The sequence below is a fragment of the Diadema antillarum genome, unplaced genomic scaffold (assembly GCF_040938485.1).
Source record: "Diadema antillarum isolate AM-2024a unplaced genomic scaffold, OU_Dant_1.0 seq00001438_RagTag, whole genome shotgun sequence".
Classification (NCBI taxonomy): domain Eukaryota; kingdom Metazoa; phylum Echinodermata; class Echinoidea; order Diadematoida; family Diadematidae; genus Diadema; species Diadema antillarum.
In genome coordinates this window covers 376,494-396,726 of record NW_027272188.1, presented here as the reverse complement: position 1 = coordinate 396,726, position 20,233 = coordinate 376,494, and the positions used below count along the sequence as shown (strand labels likewise).

Below are 20,233 nucleotides of genomic sequence, written 5' to 3'. Positions count from 1 at the left end.
GCACCGAAGTGAAAGTGCGTAGCACTGTGTACTATCAAGTGACCTAGGTCACATGATAGTCCACAGTGCAACGTAGTTTTATTTCGCGCGTACTCATCTTGCATTAGGACTGTGTGGACTGTGTGGAGATCAGCGAAACAAAAGGGACTATCAACATAGAGTGTAACGAACTTTTCTTCTCAGGTGATGTGATGGGCAAAACTACGCTTCATCACGTTATCAGCTCTGGACCAATCCTATTGCAACATTCTTAGTATGTGGAATATAATAGAAATTATAATGATTCTAATATTACTACTACTACTACTACTGCTACAATAACAACAACAACTACTACTACTACTACTTACACTACTGCTACTACTAATGCTATTACTACTACTACTACTACTACTACTACTGGTACTACTGGTACTACTATACTTCGTACTACTGTCGTGACTGTTTCTACTGCACTACTGCTACTACTACTACTATTTACTACTACGACTACTACATGTACTACTATTACAGCCAAATCTACCACCACTCAAAACTCACATTTTTCACAAGGCATTCGATTGCTAACTGTCTTGGAGGAGTCTGCACCATTGAATGTTTCTATAACAGGTATATGGCGCCATACAAATTCTGTGGATCATCATCATCACTACTACCAATCATAACAATGATGATGATAAAACGCCACAAGAATAGAATTGTCAGATATTATAACATCCTACATTTCAGTGTCTATCTTATAGCGAAAATATACTGATATCACGCATTTCATTACATTTTCCTGTTCTTATATCTCAACATGAAATTTCGGCAATTTATGACCGCGTCCTCAATTGTTTTCACCGTAGAACGGAGCTGCCGCTCGATAATGCGCTCATAGTATGTCATAGCTGCGCATGCTCACTTCTGGATGTGCGCACGCGGTTCAAACGGTCAGTGAAGTTCTACCATTCGACAATAATACTATGCCTATCCTTTTCTCTTCTATTTTCTCCCCACGACGTGCCCTTTCTTTGATGCCGTTCGTTCAGTGACTATTGTTAGTTACCCGGGGCGAAACACGAGGTTGGTATCTTTTTGAGATTGCCTTTAAAGAATGACTCTGTTTTTTTTTTCCCTTTGTTTTCTATAAGTATACATGATGTATGTTTTGCCCATTTTCGGCTTTTTTTTCATCTTCTCTTTCAAGGCTGTCGTATCTTCAAGCTACATTCTTATTTGACGACAGTCTTCTGCATGCACACTTCCAATACATGTGGCATAATTCAGTCAGATTATGTGATTCACTTTATCTCGAGTGGTTACCAATTGACGTGTTCTCTTATTCTTCTCTTTAATCTGTACATGTATATCTCAGTTTTGTTCGGATGTACACACTTTATGTTTTATTGCCTTGAAAACAAAAAGAAATGACTGTATTTCATTTGTAATACATATTCAATGAAGAAAATACCCAATAAATTAATGTGAATTGAAAGTAAGGAGGCATGTTCACATGCATAATTTGTTATCCTGTTACACACGTTTGGACATCAATTGTGTGTTCTATGCCAGCCACTTTTGGCTCTGAACCCTGGTTCAGCGGAAACTCTAGCAAGCAAGGAACCTCTAGTATCTAGGGAAGACACTTAATCGACTAAGCCAGATTGCCAGCTCTTTTATGGTTAACGAAGAAGATTGGTCAAGAAAACAGGGGAATACAAAATGATACTTACGCCATGCAGGCAGCCCTATCGTCCCCAACCGTGGCTGTCTCCCCGCTGCACTGACAGAAATCGCCGTAGCGGCCCGGGTTGCAGGCGCACTGGCCACAGGCGAATGTCCCGTTTCCATTACACCTGGGACTATTCAGGACCTTGAAAGAAACAATACAGGGGAATTCTAGTGGGTGTTGAAAGCATGGTCTACAAGTGAGGAAATTCAGTATCCGGAATGTATCTCTCTCAACAACAGGCAAATACCGGTAAAGAAATACAATGGGCAAACTGATTTGGTATAACAATTTCAAAACTTTACCAACTTAATGATAACGATAATAACATTATGAAAAAGCACTGTGTACAGCAGTTTGAAAAACGAATGAGCCGACGAACACAGAAATAAACAAATTGAGAAGCAGATAAGAGTTAGAATTAGATCCCATATTGTCTCATCTCAGTGAAAGTAGAAGAAAACGTTTGTCTGTTCATTTATGTTGCTGCTGGCGCTTTTGGGGTATTGTATTTGGGGTACATTATTATTTGGCAATATTAATTGAAAGAGGCAATTATACTTGACCGTCTATATATTGGATAAGAACATTTTTGTTTGTTTGTATGTTTATCTGTTTGTCTGTTTGTTTGTTCTTTTTCTACCCATCTCACCAGCCGGGGGGGGGGGGGGGGGGGGGGAATCCCCCTCCCCCCCCCCCCCACACACACACACACACACACATTTTAGGGTTAAAACATGTCAAGGTGAAATGTGAAACTCCAAATTGTGGCAAAATGAAAATAAATTACGAACAATTGTCATTTCCTCTCACAATGCATTCATGTCACAAACGCCATACATGAGCTCTGGATGACTGTAATTACCCTTCAATGCCGTGATGTAAGGCAGATTACAACAAAGAAATACAACCATTTTGGAAAGTATAAAAAAAAAGTAATTAATCAACAATCTATTTGTTTAAACAGGCAACGCGATTCTAAGGTGTTGATCAGAAGAGCGATTAACTGAGACAGGTAATGCCTAGATACCCCCATGGCGGAGTGCCGATGACTTACCCCTTCAAGCTCGCAGTCGCAGTCGCAGTCGATTTCGACATTGACCGTCATCGCCTCGCTGAAACCAACCGGACTCACGGTAAAGCTACAAGAGGGAAGAAAAAAGATATATAAGTAAAAAAAAGATAGATCAGTGAAAAATACATGAAACCTAAACCAACAAGCAAACCCGTCGAGTCGGAACAGAATCGTGCAAAGGATTAGAAATGAATTGCAACCTTTTTCCTCAAAGTCTCGGTCAAGTTTGGTAAACAATAATCCATCTGACAAACTAAAAATGAACGATTGATTGATGGGTGGATGAATGGATAGATGGATGGTTGGATGGCTGGATGGAAAGATGAGTGGATGGAAGGATTGATTGAGTGGACATTTTACCACGGGATAGTAAGAACCCCCTTCACGTTTTTCCTATCTAATTCCTCGAAAGAATGGCAAGAATACTTAGTCAAACAGCACAAGGCAGCTTCTTAACAAGTTGTATTACACAACAAAAGTTCATTCGAATATTGGCTATATTTTTTACCTTGATTGGTTACAGTTGCGGGGTTGGTGAACATTTTGTAACCGTGGGTGATCAACAATTCGGAGAAGTGATCAAAATGAGTAATCCTCAAACACTTTCCAGTTGGATTAATATTACAATTACCTCGTCGAGCCGCCTGGTACGCAGCTCTCGGCTGTCACGTCGATCGAGAAAGACACGGTGTCGCCGATGGTCAGGCCATCGCATATCATCGAGTCCGGTGTCGACACCCCGTTCAGGCAGTTTGAGGTGAACTCGAGCAGCAGTTCGTCGCCGACGTCGACGTTGAGTTCTACGACGGATGTAATTTTCTGAGAAGAGAGAAATCAATACACCAAGGCACGGCATGATATGAGCTGCTACCTCTTGATCCAAACTGCAATTTGACTTACTTTACTTCCCTTTCAGACTTTAATACACGGGTGCACCCTTAATACAGACTGCCCGTTACGTTTAAACAGGGAGGTGAGACGAAATCACCTCCCTGGTTTAAACAACTTTGGATGCCCGACATATTATGCTACTGCAAAATCAACCTAAAATTTGATTGTGTGTTCTCTACTCATTTTTAGATGAGAACAATAAGTCCAAGGATTGTGGCAGACCCAGCATTGTGTTCCAACCCCCCTGGGAATCAAAGCGGGCAATTTCTATGCAAAGGAGGAAAATAAAGTGATAAGTCCAAGGGTTCGAGTTTCGCTCCAACTTGAGTTACCCCTTGGGTGTCAAAGCGAATCATCACTACAACTACTATACTGGATCTGAAGAAAACCATGCCTGAAAATAACACCCAACAAAAGTCGGGTGTTGAATACGAAACACCGAGCCGGTGTTTAATTTCCGGTTCTCATTTGTGGTGTTAAAGGAGACCTCCGGATGATTTTCAGATTTTTACATTTGAACAACTATGAATTAGTTATACTGAGGACTGAGTTTCAGACTTTTTGATAATTGGGATGAAGAATAAGAATATTTTCAAAATCTAGAACAAATTGCAATGAACAAGGATGATGACATGGCAGAGTCACCATAAGAATGCATGAGTTGGAGCTCAAGGAAGCAGAACAAAAGAAGAAGGCATGCATAGATTATACACAGGTGAACTCACAAGCAAGCGGTATTGTAATAACAATTACACTGCTACATTTCTGAAATATGTGAACCTCCTACGTCATCATCCTTGTTCAGTGAGATTTGTTTTAAGATTTTTCAAAGTATTGTTTCTCTGCTCAAGAACCACAATAAATTCCACAAATCTATACATGGAGTTGTCGATTTATGCACTACATGATGTGAAATTATGAAAATTGTCCGGAATATCCCTTTAAATTAACACCTCCTAATGTCGCTTCAAAATAAGAAACTTTTTTTTTTCAATATAGGTAATTAGTTGGGTTTTTTTCAAATGATAGAATTTATTGGTTTCTCGAAGCAACATAGTTATACAGAGGATGGATGAAATACAAAATTATTACTTCAACACAAAGCCATTTCTTTGGTACAAACAATTTAAACACTTATCTGTGTTTTTCATGTGTTTTTTTTCAAATATTTAAATAACTCCTTACTAATTAATTACTGTTCTTCTTATTGATTTTGAACTTCAACAAGAGGAACAAGAACCTTCCGATAAAATACTTGATTTTTTTTTTAAAGTTGTGAACACACCTACACAACAGTAACACCTGTTGGTGTGGTCTCCTACTGACACTTAGGCGGGTGTTATACCACTGACATTAACATCAGCAATATCTAATCAACGCCATCTAGTGTCATTGTTGAATTAACACCAACGCAGTGTCAAAACTATCGGAGTGATCATCAGCTACAGTACCAAACTAACACCACGAAGTGCCAGGTAAACACTTTTCAACACCATCATAACAGACTTTCTACACCTGTTGGTGTGGTCCTCTATTGACACTTGATTGGTGTTAGATTTAACACCAAATGTGTTAAATCTAACACCCATCTGTACAATTTGAATGAGTTTGTGTCCTCTGCCCCAATAAGGATGATCCCTACCGCCTTTGGCTATGGGGATGGTACAGTATTGGTTGAGATGAGGATTCACCTTTAAACTTTTAGCGAGATACTTAGAAACCACTTTATCAAATGTTAAAGAACATACAATTTTACCAGGAATTCAATGTTTGCCTGACGAAAATCGGACTTGAAATGGCTGAGATGTCCAAAAACCAAGTAAAACAAAGCTATCCTAATAAAAGGTACGTCCCATCCTTTATGAGGATCGCTTTCTTTTCAACATCACAGCGATCTCAAAACCACTTTTATTCAGTTCTCCTCTTTGAATTAAACGCTCTTTCATGTTTCGTAAGAGGTTTTTCATTATCTAAAAAACAACACACATCAAAAACATCGGAAACCTGAGAAGCCCCATTGCAACCGAAACTATACCATCTCATTCTGAAGACCCGCCCTTTGATTTTAAAGTACAAGATAAAAAAAACATATTCTTTTCAAGCGTACAAATATTGCATGACGGACAACACACACACACACAAAGAGAAAACTGTTGCCTCAGGTATTCTACAAAACTGCTTATACAGTGCTAGAGAAGCGTGTCGAGGTTGAAGTTTTGTCTGCTCACATTATACAGACGCTCAATCCAAAAGAGGATGTTGCTGGAGTCAGCAGCTAGTTGACCAATCTGGGACCCCTGAATATGCGGCAGAAGACTCTGAAGAAAGAAAGTAAACAATGAAACGATAAAAAGGAGACATAATGAGGAACATATGAAGAGTTTGTTCGCAAAAACCGATAAGTCCATATTTGCCAAATGGAGATATTTGCGAATAAAGGTCACGAAAAATAAAGAGAATAATAAGAAAATTTTTGCTTCTTTTGACTATAACTTCAAAAATGTACCTTGTAGTGACCAATATATCAATTAAAAGGTATTATTTTGTACTTTATGACAGAGACCGTACTTCAAAATCTTCAAAAATGGACTTATCGGTTTTTGCGAACAAACTCTTCATATCGACACTTAGCGAGATACACGACTATGGTCGTCCCCATATACTATCCATTATCATAAATGTGTACCAAAATGTACTTAACAAGGAGAAAGTTTTGTCACATATACTCTAGTCAAAAGATGCCTCCATTCGCTTTCTGAATCTTAGGTTAACAACCCCCGACAGAGATCCACTTAACAATAACAACAGGAAGCAAACAAAGAATGGAAAAAAGGAGACATTTTTATGACGAACTTATCGACACTATAGCGAGATACACGACCGTGGTCGTCCCCATATACCATCCATTATCAAATGTCTACCAAAGTGTACTTATGTACAGTGTAACAAGGAGGGAGATTTGTCACATATATACTCAAAAGATGCCTCAATTTGTTTTCCGAATCTAAGGTTAACAACCCCCGAGTGAGATCCACTTAACAATAATATTGGCTGCATGCATGTAATATGAGGCTGGACAAGTTCTAAGATTGCTAAAGAGAATCTTTGTTTTGAGGTTGCGCGTAAAACTTGAGTGTATTCCGAAACTGACCATTTAGATATTTATGTGAAACTGAAAGACACTTCACTTCGCTCAAAATATCATTCGAGTGATCCTTACAAATATCAAATTATTCGATATCCCACTCCGTCAACTCTTCATCTGCCATAATATTCTATCATCGCGTCGTCATCAGAAATATCCCGGCCACAGATGTTGAACAAAGTAACAAGCTTTGTGCATTCGCATTCATGAAAAAAGGGGATGAATTATACTTGGAGACTGCTACAGCAAAATTCCAGAACATCCAACCGCTAAATGTTTTTTTTTTACCTGCCCGCTTTTCATGTTATTAATTCCACACACACACTGTCTAAACCTGAATGAGCGAAAACGAGGACATGACAATGAATCAATACATGCAAACCAGATTTGAAGTACATTTTGTACTGTACTCAAGGGAATTAGGTGAAATTGAATAGCTCTCTACTACCTATCAGGTCACCAAGGGCAATCAAGAGATTATTACTCTTACCCTGTATTCTGCCTCCACGTCTTCTGTAACAATAAACATAACAATGATGCTCTGGTCTCGAATCTTTTGGGCCAGGTGTCCAAGGGATGGGTAGTCCTGGAGAAAGAAAGAGAGATAGTAAAATACTTAAGTATATAGATAGATAGATAGATAGATAGATAGATAGATAGATACATAGATAGATAGATAGATAGATAGATAGTATAGATAAACAGATAGATGAGTAGATAGATAGATAGATAGATAGATAGATAGATAGAAAGAAAGATAGATAGTATAGATAAACAGATAGATGAGTAGATAAATAGATAGCTACATACATACAAACAAACATACATACATACATATACACACATACATACATACATACATAAATAGATAGATTGATAAACATAATGGATAGATAGATGGATGGACGGATAGATAGATATATAGATAAATGGATGAATGGACAGATAGATAGATAGAGAGATAGTTAGATTGTGAGTGAGGAAGAATACAAAAAAGAAAGGAAGACAGAAAATGAGATGGAGTGAACGAATGCGCGGGTTTATGTATGTGTAAACGAGAAATATAGAAAGAGAGAGTATTAACGGGAGAGGTCTAATATGTTATCTATATTCATGTAAGATTATACTTATAAGCATACATGATGTAATACATAATTATGTACGTCCAGGGGGTGTTTCATAAAGCTGTTCTTAAAGTTACGAACGACTTAAGAACGACTGGTGATCAGTTCTGACGTGCTATACTTATCAGAATTTCAATAATTCAGCACAAGAACTGATCACCAGTCGTTCTTAAGTCATTCGTAACTTTAAGAACAGCTTTATGAAACATCCTCCAGCATATTTAACTGTTAGCTGCAATCATGGGATGTCTTACCATTTGCTGGTCAAAGTCGTAGTAACCTGTATCCGTGTTGAGATGGCATACTCCATCATTGGGTGTTACGATCCCACCAAGCTACATGAAATGCAAACAGATACATGGGAAGTTTTTTTTTTTTTTACGTTTAAAATACAACATTTATATTTTCACTTGAAGTAAATTCTTATTCATCCCGGTAACGTTCAATAAAGGTACAACTTAAAAATAATAATACATCATTGCATTTGGACTTCATGTATTCAATTGAGACGAGTTGATGAATCATCCGGTATCAGACATGAAACCGTCCTCTGAATTTAAAACTGTAAGTAACTGATGTAATGATTTAACCCTATTCTAACTGGGGGGGGGGGGGGGGGGGGGGGGGGGTCAATTTGACCCCCCCCCCCCCCCTCGACATTTCGCGCCGCTATTCCGCAACACACTTTTTTCTTTGAAGTCTCCCGCATATTTTGAGACCAAATTTGCGATGTCCGGGTACACCGTTCTGAAGTTACGTAATGTTTTGCGTATGCATGTCAACCTGAAAATGGCTCATATCGTGTGCAAATCCAACGCAAATTGTGTTTTTTGGTTAAATTGATATAAATTAGATTATTTCAACTTATAATCATTGAAATTAATCAATTTTAATGTAGATAAGCTTGAAAAAGTGTCTGCAACAAATTTTGGCCAAAAAACAATAGAAAACAAAATTAACAAAACAATAAAAAAAAGAAGCTGATTTTGATTGTGCTATTTTTTTACAGGAAAATTGTTCAATGTGTCTTGAGGAACTCTTACACAAAAATTTAGCAATCATTCAGTCTTTTTAATGGAATTATAGGTGAAGATATGATTTCATGCGTACATTTGCATAATTAATTTACTAAAAATAGAAAATCAAAATTTTTCTTTTGTATGACCATGTAATCTTGTATAGTTGACATCCGGCTCTATGTTCAGGCAAAATTTTGCTGCGATCGCGTGATCGGCGGCCGAGATCTGAAGGGGGGGGGGGGGATCAAATTGACCACCCCCCCCCCCCCCCCCCCCCCCCCAGTAAAAACTTGGTCTCAAATAGCCCAGTTAGAATAGGGTTAATTTGTGTACCTTTATTGAACATATAACTTTGTGTGACGACGAGATATAGTACAAACTTCTCCCACATTAACTATACACAGCCCAGTCGCTGTACATGGTACGTCGCATAGCGTAACAGCGTCTGGTCGGGCTACTCCCACATATACAAACACACATGCACGCCACTATGCAGGCTTTTAATGTTATACAGGGAAATCATTCGATCGCAGTTTGTGCTTCAAAAGAACCTTACATTTTCATTATTACAATTACGAAAGTGAGACACACCACGCATGTCGATATTTACACAATATCGAAATCAGGAGATTCCAAAGAGCCAATCAGGAAGAAGTTTATGTGCGTTACATGGATCTCAATACGCGAAAAATACACTATAGATAATTCCTCAAACGGGAAGACGTTTATGTTTTGTTGGCAAGATATGAAGATAGTATATCTAATTTTGCAGTGAGCATCCTCAATGGGGTATCTCACTGAGCGGCGAATGTTTCCGAGCGTAGCGAATTCTAGGGATTTGACAGGTTACGTGAGGGTTCGTTAACAGTTGTACTCAAATTCGTAAACAATTGAAATCAACGTCGAAAGTTTTTTTATTGTCGTGAACAGTTTTTATTGCATGTCGCAAAGAAGTTTTGAAAATATTCAAAATTTCTTTGCGACAATCAAAACTATCAGCGAATTTGATCGCAACTATTCACAAAATAATAATTGCAACTGTTTACAAATCCTGACTAAACCTAAAATTCACTAATATTTGCTACGTTCGCAAACATTCGCCGCTCAGTGAGATATCCCCCTATATTAAAGAATCTGGGGAATTGGCTACAAACAGCTCCGCCATACCCGCCCGTCTCCAGCGGAGTGGTATAGGGCGTCGGATGCGTAGAGAACTATGTGACGCGAGCTGTCCCTCCACCCGATAGCCTCCTTGCACACCGCTGCCTGCATTAGAGCATCGAAGCCTCCTTCCGGACTGTCTTGACTGGTTGAGGAGGCGGTACCTGCCAGAGTGGTCTTGGTGGAGAAAAAGAGATGTTTATAAAATTAATGGCATCGTTCTCTACTCGATTCTACCAAATGCCTGAGGTACACTATGTAGTCCCCATTCCAACCCATCCTTCAGTAACGAAAAAAGTACTATCACAAGCTACAACAATTACATTATTTTCAGTTCACCATTTTCAGTTGAGTGATAATAGTAATGATGATGATGATAATAATGATAATAGTAACGATAATAATAATAATAATATTAGTAATAATACTACTAACACTAATGATAACAATAATAATCGTCAACATTATTATCATTATTAATAAAATAATTATAATGATGATGATAGTAATGATAATAGTTAGTGTTATTATTATTATTACTATAATTATTATCATTATCATCATCATCATTATTATTGTTATTATTATTATTATCATCATCATCATTATCATCATCATTATTGTAGTAGTAGTAGTAGTATTATCATGTTTACCATTATCATTATTATTACATTATAAAATGTAAAATGTTAAGCCGGTATAGCGCCTGTCACATGTTAAAGCCCCAGTCACATAGACATCCCGGATCAACCCGGACCACCCCGGATCTGATCCGGGGAGAGACCCGTGTTGACGCCGGGAGGCCAACACGGCAACTTTTGGAGGTCAAAAACATCCGGCGTCATCCGGGGATCGCCGTGTTGGCAGAGCAATCCTGGGTGGTCCGGGTGGCTGCCGTGTTGATTCGTGTAGATGCCGTGTTTGTCCGTGTAGACGCCGCGCTCTTTCCGGCCTTATCCGTGTAGCTGCCGTGTTGATACCGTGTGTACAATCATACCAAAATCCCGGATTTCCCCGGATCTCCCTGGACGTCCCCCGGATCACCGTGTAGACCTTTGAGCATCCGTGTTTATATGTGACTGGGGCATAATGCCGTGTTGGCCTCCCGGCGTCAACACGGATCTCTCCCCGGATCAGATCCGGGGTGGTCCGGGGTGATCCGGGATGTCTTTGTGACTGGGGCATAAGCGTTTTCGGGCCCGACATGAAGCTTTCAATAACACCCATAAACGCTTTCCTTGTCTTATGGAGAGAAACACACTGGTGTTGCCAGTGGGTAGGCCCTATAGATTTCATCATGATTGGCTTTATAACAAGGTAGAGACTAATATCTTCTTGGAAATGGCCTTGGCATTCGTCTTTTTTTGCTTTCAACAACAAGCACCTTGGCAGCGATCCCATGAATGTAATAACATGCAAAGGCTGATAGGTTACGGTACTACGAGTAGGAAGTACTTTCCCCTTGTTTTAATCTATAGCGTTGATCAATGCTGATACCGTTTACTACTAGAGGCCCACGGCGGTCTATAATCTAATAGCAGAACATAATAATGTTATGTTCACCTATTAGTTTATAGATCGCCGTGGGCCTCTAATATAAATAATAATTTGTCTTACTATGTTAAATAGATGAGAAAATCTATATATAGAGATTTTCTTATCTATTCAACATAATAAGACAAATCAAAAAAAAATTCCCATTGATATTTTTCTTTTCTGGATTAGGCAAAAATTTGGTAAAAAACTTACAATTTAGCAGCTCTTTATAAATCAAAATGTGACGTATAGCAATTACCTTGAAGAGATCTGTGTTGTTGGTAAGCGGGAGGCCGTTTTTAAAGATGTAAGGATCTTCACAACCGATGCAATCTGAGCCAATCTTGACCTCCCTGTGTAGAGGGAAAAAAAAAACGAATTATGTCATGTTTGTAGAATGATTATATTGTGTGCGCAAGCGTGTATGCTTCTTACATTTTCATGCATACATACACAACACACGCAAACAGGGTAACACATGTTAATGATTCATATGTATTTTGATGTAGCGTGCACGTATTGAAAAAGTCTACTGAATGATGTGTGAATGAGTGCATGTGTACACCTATACGTTCATACGATTTATTGTATCTAAATATGTATGCTCACCTTAACAACAACAATCAAAATATCAATACCTAATTGTATATATTAGAGCATAATATCGTCTGTTGAGAATGATAAGGGCGTTAAGTCGCCACAAAACCCATAGTGTTCAAGACCACTTAACGCCCTTCTCATTCTCAACAGACGATATGAGGACTTCCAGGATGACACTCCCCCCCCCCCCCCCGACCCAACGCGCTGATGGCGGTTTTATTGATATCATAGAAAAACAATGATACATTTAGTTATGCCTTGAAAAAAACAGTCTTCAGTCTCCACAGAAACAATTGCACATCTGTTTTGGGAATGTGACGCTACCCAAAGGTTTATTGCTCAAATACAAGAAATTATGTTACAGAAAAAAATACAAATTACTAAAAGTTCCCTTATACTTGGTTCGACAGAAAATCCAAAATGTTACAACGTGGTTTATTTGTACGCAAAATACTTCATATTTTCTGTAAGAAATAAAAAGAAATCGTTACATTTTAGCCAATTTTGTCAATTCCTAAAACAAGCAAAGAAAGTAGACGAACATAGGTCTGAGAAAACCAAAGGTTTTGTATCTAATATTAATTGGAATCGTATTTACATTATTTGATTGTTTCGCAGTTGCCTGTCAAATTTTGATCATAACGGTATGTGACATTATTTTATTTTGTACCTGAATGTTTATATGAATAAAATTTCTTTGTAAAAAAAAAAAACAGTCTTAGGGTCACCAGTGATCTTTACAGGCATGAAAACTGTGATATTACGGAGCAGACAATGTCTGTAATGCGAATGTCAAAGCGACGGTACAAATCACATCCTATCAATAATTATGATATGCTGTGCGTTTGTACATTATCACGTAGCCTTCTTTTTGCAGCAACACGCGTAAGCCGTCAGCATGTAAAACCAAGAAAAAAGTGTAACGAAACTATAAGCAGGTAAACAATTGATTTGTTGATAAGACAGTTGATTAGAAATATACATAGACGGATGGACAAATAGAGAGATAGCTAGATACTTGTAGAAATGGTTGGTGGGGGAAGCTGTTCCGAAAAGGAAAACGTGAAAAATATACAAGATCAGAACATAGGCTGTTAGACTTCATGATTTCGCCCTAGAGCAAGCGACTTTAGAAACTGAGTGGACTCACCCATTCTGTAGAATCGACGCAAATGGGATGGCAACTTTGTCTACAAAAGATCCAAAGCCCAGTTCCAAGTTTCTTGTTAAACCCTGGAGAGTAACGACTGGTATAGGAAGCAAACACAAAAGTGTGTAACAGAAGGTTAATGCCTCGGAAGCTGTTCGTTATTCCGAAGGTTCGTTAATCCGAAACACATAAATTCCCTATACGTAGAGGTTCGTTAATCCGAAAATGAAAAAGAGTTCGTTAATCCAAACATTTGTGGCGTTATTCCGGAGGTTCGTTATTCCGAAGGTTCGTTATTCCGAAAATGAAATAGGGTTCGCTATACCGAAGGCTCGTTTATCCGAAAATGAAAAAGGGTTCGTTATTCCGAAGGTTCGTCCATCCGAAAATGAAATAGGGTTCGCTATTCCGAAGGTTCGTTGATCCGAAATGATATAGGGTCCGTAACAAACCTTCGGAATAAGGAGCTTTGTTTCATTTTCGGATTAACGAACCTTCGGAATAACGGAAATTATTTCATTTTCGGATCAATGAACCTTCGGAATAACAAACCTCATCACATTTTCAGATTTACAAACATTCGGAATAACGAATCTTCGGAATAAAGAACCTTCGGAATAACGAACCTTCGGACTAACAAAAAAAAAACCTTCGGAATAACGAACCTTCGGAATAACGAACCTTCGGAATAACGGGCTGTAACCAATGCCTCGACGGGGGCTGAAAGGGATAATTCAACTTGAACTCGAGCATTACAATTTCACTGTTAAAGGAATGGTAAACAGTTTTGTTTGAGATGCGGCTTCAGGTTTCTAACATTTTGTGTGACATATTTGACGAAAATTGATTTTGAAATGGCCGAGATATCCAGAAACAAAGAGGACCTAGTAAAAGGTGGGATCCATCCTTTATGAGGACCACTTTGCTTTACTTTGTTTTTGGATATCTCAGCCATTTCAACACCGATTTTCATCAAATATACTTTGAATTGCTCTCAGAATCGTATCACGCTTAAATATTTAATTCAGTGGTTTGTAATTATCTCGCAAAAAGTGAACATCTAAATTCCCTACCTCAACCGGTATTATGCAATCGCTTTAACGTAGTCGACTGGAATATATTTTTTAATCTTCACAATTCACACAATCAGAATATCTGCCATAAGAACATGACATGACCTTTGTTTACATTTGATGCATCTAGCTAATTGATCTTGTAGAATAGACAACATTTATCGCCAATCTTATCTATAAACGCATTAAGTATTGCAGTGAAAAATTATGCGTTAATGGGATATTACATAGATCCATGCGACAAGATGTTACTCTTTCGTGAGAAAAAAAAATATTCTAAAAAGCTTCAAGGTTTCAAGTAAATGTTTGATGGTTCCATTTTGTGATTTTGCTCCATCTCGGGAAAAAAAAATCAACTTGCATTTGAATCGTACAACTACCTCCAACGGTTGTTTCGACGTAAGGAATCGGACTGAACCTTTAGAAGTGAGTGGGAAGACATTAGCTTGTCATCGTGGACATGTCTTCCTTTTATAAACGTTTTCTTTGGCATCGCGGCAACTTCAACGGAAAAAAGTTCCCACCACTTGGGATTTTCTAGAGACATTGGGGTATCGCCACGACGTCCGGTTTGACATATCTACAGGATGATTTATGAGATGACTCAATGTTTGTTCTCTAGTGCTCGCTAAACGTTGCTATTGTTCTCCTGTTTCACCTCATTTTCAACCCCTCCCCCGTGTTGTTGTTGTAGTTGCTGTCACTTTTCCTTTGGGAAACTCTCCCCCTCCCTTTCCCGTCTGATATCAGCTTTCATGTGTATCATACCAGGGAGGTGGAAGAGAGACAGATCATACACTGCTTCGAAGTCTGAATTATGATTTTAGGTAATGATTGATTCACGTGGCCACCGAGGAAGAATGGATATGCTTATAGAAGCAAGCTACCACCGGACCGATAGCTTTGAGTACCCTCCGAAGGAAGAACTAGGTGATGCCCTTTGTCTGCGAACATGAGAGCTGCTACCAGGGACTTCCAGGGCCCCATTTCATGGAAGATGTCACTATAGCAACTCTTGTTGGAATGACAACTTCCCATAGCAACAGCCAATCAGGAAGTTGGATTCTTGTCGTTACCATGACAATTGCCATCATACCTACTTTTTTATGAAATGGGGCCTAGACTGAGGGACCAATTTCTGTTTTTGTCACTCTAAATTCATTATCTTTTGGTTCTCCAATGAACCACAACGGGTCCAAGTTTGAACAGCAGCTGAAATCCCATGCTTTAAATGCGAATCAAAACCCCACCCAACACCCTACAGGTGTAAGTCAAGGACGGACAGGTATAAGGGGTATAGCACTGAGTGCTACACTCACCTAGATCGTCGGCCAGACGCAGGAGGGTGTCCAGATCTTCCTTCATGGACTGACTGAGGTCCATAACGTAGTACAGATCCACCGGGTAGTCTTCGGCCTGGCGCACTTTCATTTCTAGCCTAGCAGTCTCTCCTGTGAAGCAACACAAAGAGAAGGTGAAATGAAGTGAGCCTTTAAAGGGATGGCAGTTTCGGTTGAGATGGGGCTTCAGGTTTTCAACTTTTTTAATGATGTTTTTTGAAATAATGAAAAACTTCTTATGAAATATGAAAGAATGTTGCTTTGTCTCAATTGCATTATATTGTCACTGTTTTATGCAAACAAGATGAGACATCCTTTGGCCAATATTGATCGGAAATCCTGACTGATTGGTGGATATGGTTATGGGTGATGTTCGATATTCCGAAGGCTCGTTAAAAATTATGAACATATCTATGTAATATCATTCCGGAGGTTCGCTATTTAGGTAGGTTCGTTAGTCTGAAGTCTTTAATCCGAAAATGAAACTCCGGTTTGTTATTCTAGTGGTTGATCAGAAAATGACAAAAAAGTTCGTAATTCCAAAGGTCCGTTTAATCCAAAAGGTCCGTTAACCCGGATTGTTTTTTGTTTGTTTGTTTGTTTTTTGAAGAGCATACTAACGTACCTTAGGAATTACAAACCTTCAATATAACGAACCTTATTTCATTTTCGGATTAACGAACCTTCGGGAAAACAGACTGCAAACGTAATTGTACACAACGTTCTTCCGATAAAAGTAAAACAGAGTGATATGTGTTCGTTCCTTTATGGAGAGTATGGTTGATATGAAGGGATTAAGAGTTGGAGGGGGAAGGAGGGTACGGAAAGGTTGGTAAGGAGTGGTGGGGAGACACTCACACGTACCTTTTCTCAGCTTGAGGGACACCTCTTGGGGCTGGACTTGCACAGCCTGGCCCAGGGCAGCATCCCCAGCGTTACTCAAGTTTTCATTCTGTACATAGGTCATAATGATATATAGAAACGAAACATAATTCAGGAGGATTCGCAGCACGCTCAATTATAAGCAATTTATAGCGTCACATTTTAAACAGCGCCCTCGTGGAGCACGCCAGCATGTTGTTTTTCACTACTCCCATTCTCGCTGTTTCAAAGTGATGAATGGTATAATTTTGGTTGAGATGGGGGATTCAGATTTTAACTTTTTTGCGATATAATTAGCAACCACCAGTGAAATATTACAGCGCATACGATTCTGAAAGTTATTTAGAGTTCATTTGATGAAAATCGGTTTTGAAATGGCTAAGATATCCAAAAACAGAGTGAATCACAATGGTCCTACTGAAAAGTGGCGCCCACCTTTTATGAGGATGAGGAGGACCCCTTTGCTGTTGGATATCTCAGTCATTTCAAAACCAGTTTTATCAAATGAACTTTGAATTCCTTCTAGAGTTGAATGCTCTTTCACATTCTATAAGTTTCTCAGTATCTCATAAAAAGTGGGGAACTGAAACCCCTCTCAACAGAAATTATACCACATCCCTTATTTGTGCCTTATTTTAAAGACAAGTCTCCGCGCATCAACAAATCCCTCCCCCTTGCTTGCATAATATATATGCTTTCTAAACTTGTGCGGTTCTAATTACCTTACCCAGTTCCATGCAACTTTCTCTGATATGAGATAATTATACTAATTATGTAGGTGTCATGTTTATAGTGACAATGGTAGACAGAGAAAGAAAAAGAGAGAGGGGTGGGGGAAGAGGAAAGAGGGGGAGAGGAAGAAAAACATTATAACAGCTGTGGGAAAATGCTGGAACAATTTTGTGGTTTCGTATGCCACAGCATAAGACTGCGCTGTGAGTATACCAGTTTTTGAGCAGCTTAAAGATAATATAAAGTTTTGGTACCTCAAAAGTTTCCCTGAACTTCCTTGTCTTAGTTTGTGTTTCAGGTTAAAGTACCTTTCATATAACTAACACTGTGGGACTTACTCGCCCCAAAGTGCTCTCATGTCTTAGTAATCATGCAATAATGGTTTCGTACAATACGTGTATATTGATTGTCGCGGTACCGCGTCGAGTCAAACAATACTAACGGCTCGTTCGAATTTTTCAGAGCCCGCTCTGCTCTGGTACGAAACCATTATTGCATAATTACTAAGACATGAGAGCACTTTGGGGCAAGTAAGTCTCACTGTGTTAGTTATATGAAAGGTACTTTAACCTGAAACACAAACTAAGACAAGGAAACTCAGGGAAACTTTTGAGGTACCAAAATTTTATATTAAATCTTTAATGATAAACACATGTAGGAAAAGAAATCTCGCCTGCCGCTGATGTGCAGGGGAGAACTCGAGGTAACGGGCTATCACTATATCTCTAACTATCGATAGTTACATAGAGTGTGGGCTATGCCTCTTCTTATTCTTTGAAATTAAAAGGGTGCCACCAACCTTTATGATGTCTATAACGTATGGCACAGGGTCCTGTAAGTCGGTGCAGTTCGATGCACGCAGATTGGAGGTCAAGTCACAACGCTCTCCGGTAAAATCCTGTGACAAAAGTAATAATAATGATAACAATAATGATAATAACAATGACAATAATAATGATAATAATAATAATAATAATAATAATAAATAATAATACTAAAAACCACAACAAATAGTATCATTCTGTTTGAAACGTTCACTGCAGTTAAAATGTATAGCAGGGTGATTGTCTGCAATATCAGCTTTAAACTGCACATTTGCATGATGAATACAAAAAAAATACCTTGCACTGCATCATGTTTCATGCAAAAGTGAAGTAACACCGAGAAATTTGGTTTCCCAATGAAGATGCTGCTCTTGATAAACAAAAAAAAAAACACAAACAAACACACATTCACAAACAAAGAAACAAATAAACAAACACACACACACACACACACACAAATAAACAAACAAAAATGGTGTATCGAAAAGCTTGACGTTTATAATAGCCTTTCTTCGTTCATTCTGACACTGGCAAAAGTGGATTCTTCTTCTCCTACTTTCTTTTCGTAACCCCTCCGTCTTGTAACATCTTCTTGAATTTGCATCCTCATTTCGAAATCGTTATTATTTATCGCAAACTGTACTTACGTTCTGCGCACACCATGCGCATTCGGGACCAATCTGAATGCATTCTGCGCAATTTGCAGCCTCTTGACACAAGTCTGCTCCAGTGAGCACTACCGTAGCTGTAATGCACAAACACGAAGGCAGAAACAGACAAATTATTGTGACATACTGTATACACACATGTATATCCTGTATAACAGTCGAACATAGTGTGAATCAACGTGAATCAGCACATGCCGATCATTCTCGAGTTTGTTCAGATTTGAACATATTCCCTATAAATCTTCTCTGTATCAAACACTTCGTTATTTTTTATCTTTCAAATCTGTTGCAAACAATCAAATACCACTTCTTTTTTTTTCTTCTTTTTTTTTTGGGGGGGGGGTCTTTAAGACATGTAACACTCTTAAGTTCTATATTGGATGTCCGGTTTTGACGCAGTTTTCATTGCTATTTGCCATATGTTATGAATAAAAACCAACTTGGGCATGATGTGGGAAGGCACAATATTTTTTAGTGTAACCAACTTCTCCCTCACCACACAGCATATACTTATTATGATACCGGGGGATTGGTTATTACAGCCCTACAGGTGATAAAATTATACTCACTCTGGGCACAGCAACACTCCAGTACAGCAGCCAGGAGCGTGCAGAGAAGGGTCCCGTGTAACCACCTCATGTCTGACTCCACTTCACTCACTGTAACTCAGCTGCAACTCGGTGTGCCAACAACAACTTTCAAAATCCAGTGAAAACTCTGCAGAGGGAATTGAAAACACACACACAAAAAAAGATCCAGATCAAAAACAGTTTCAATTAAACGCTCAATACGTCAGTACGTCCCTCGCTAGAAAAATCGGAAACTCGTACGAAGAGCGGTGATTTGGGCACGAGTGTCCGACAACAAGTATTCGTCAAATCAAGGATATTCCTCTTGTAACTTGATGATGATGGAGGAAGACTATTAAAATTAAAAAATACAGCAAAACCAAAAATGAAAGACATACTTTTTTGTAAGCGATATTAGGGAAGTCTACGGTCAAGGGTTACTGGGGCAGCGGTGAGCTGAGACAGATGGTGAATTCGTGAATTCACGCCGTAGTGATGACAGATAATTCCATTCGACGAGCGGGGCGGAGGAGAAGTTTCTTCTGTTCATCAAGTTAGTGAAGTTTCGATACAGCACGCACCTGATGTGGCCCGCCTCCCTAGATACTGTGTGTTAGGGATTACCATCTTCTTCATAGGAATGTGCGCCATCCACTCATTCATCTAATTGCACTGTGATGTCAAACGACTCCTAAACTCTATTATCATCGCACATTGAGCACACAAAACACAA

The 20,233-nt window shown here is 38.8% G+C and overlaps 2 protein-coding genes across 3 annotated transcripts in view; both read right to left on the bottom strand.

The window, feature by feature from the left end:
• Window positions 1–12,005, bottom strand: part of LOC139709492 (integrin beta-3-like) — a 21,383-nt gene extending 9,378 nt beyond the window's left edge. For both annotated transcript variants that reach the window (XM_071621454.1, XM_071621453.1), the window contains exons 1-8: window positions 11,922–12,005; window positions 10,133–10,303; window positions 8,201–8,281; window positions 7,313–7,408; window positions 5,906–5,995; window positions 3,418–3,605; window positions 2,769–2,853; window positions 1,716–1,855 (exon numbers count right to left, since the gene is read on the bottom strand). In XM_071621454.1, coding sequence (XP_071477555.1) covers window positions 1,716–1,855; window positions 2,769–2,853; window positions 3,418–3,605; window positions 5,906–5,995; window positions 7,313–7,408; window positions 8,201–8,281; window positions 10,133–10,237 — 785 coding nt within the window. In that variant the 5' untranslated portion in view covers window positions 10,238–10,303; window positions 11,922–12,005. The remainder of the gene's footprint in view (window positions 1–1,715; window positions 1,856–2,768; window positions 2,854–3,417; window positions 3,606–5,905; window positions 5,996–7,312; window positions 7,409–8,200; window positions 8,282–10,132; window positions 10,304–11,921) is intronic.
• The window catches only part of LOC139709473 (integrin beta-6-like), a 24,980-nt gene continuing 14,983 nt past the window's right edge, over window positions 10,237–20,233 (bottom strand). Inside the window, exons 2-9 of the mRNA XM_071621434.1 lie at window positions 19,501–19,648; window positions 18,911–19,008; window positions 18,239–18,337; window positions 16,690–16,777; window positions 15,805–15,936; window positions 13,413–13,509; window positions 11,922–12,015; window positions 10,237–10,290 (exon numbers count right to left, since the gene is read on the bottom strand). Coding sequence (XP_071477535.1) covers window positions 10,237–10,290; window positions 11,922–12,015; window positions 13,413–13,509; window positions 15,805–15,936; window positions 16,690–16,777; window positions 18,239–18,337; window positions 18,911–19,008; window positions 19,501–19,570 — 732 coding nt within the window. The 5' untranslated portion in view covers window positions 19,571–19,648. The remainder of the gene's footprint in view (window positions 10,291–11,921; window positions 12,016–13,412; window positions 13,510–15,804; window positions 15,937–16,689; window positions 16,778–18,238; window positions 18,338–18,910; window positions 19,009–19,500; window positions 19,649–20,233) is intronic.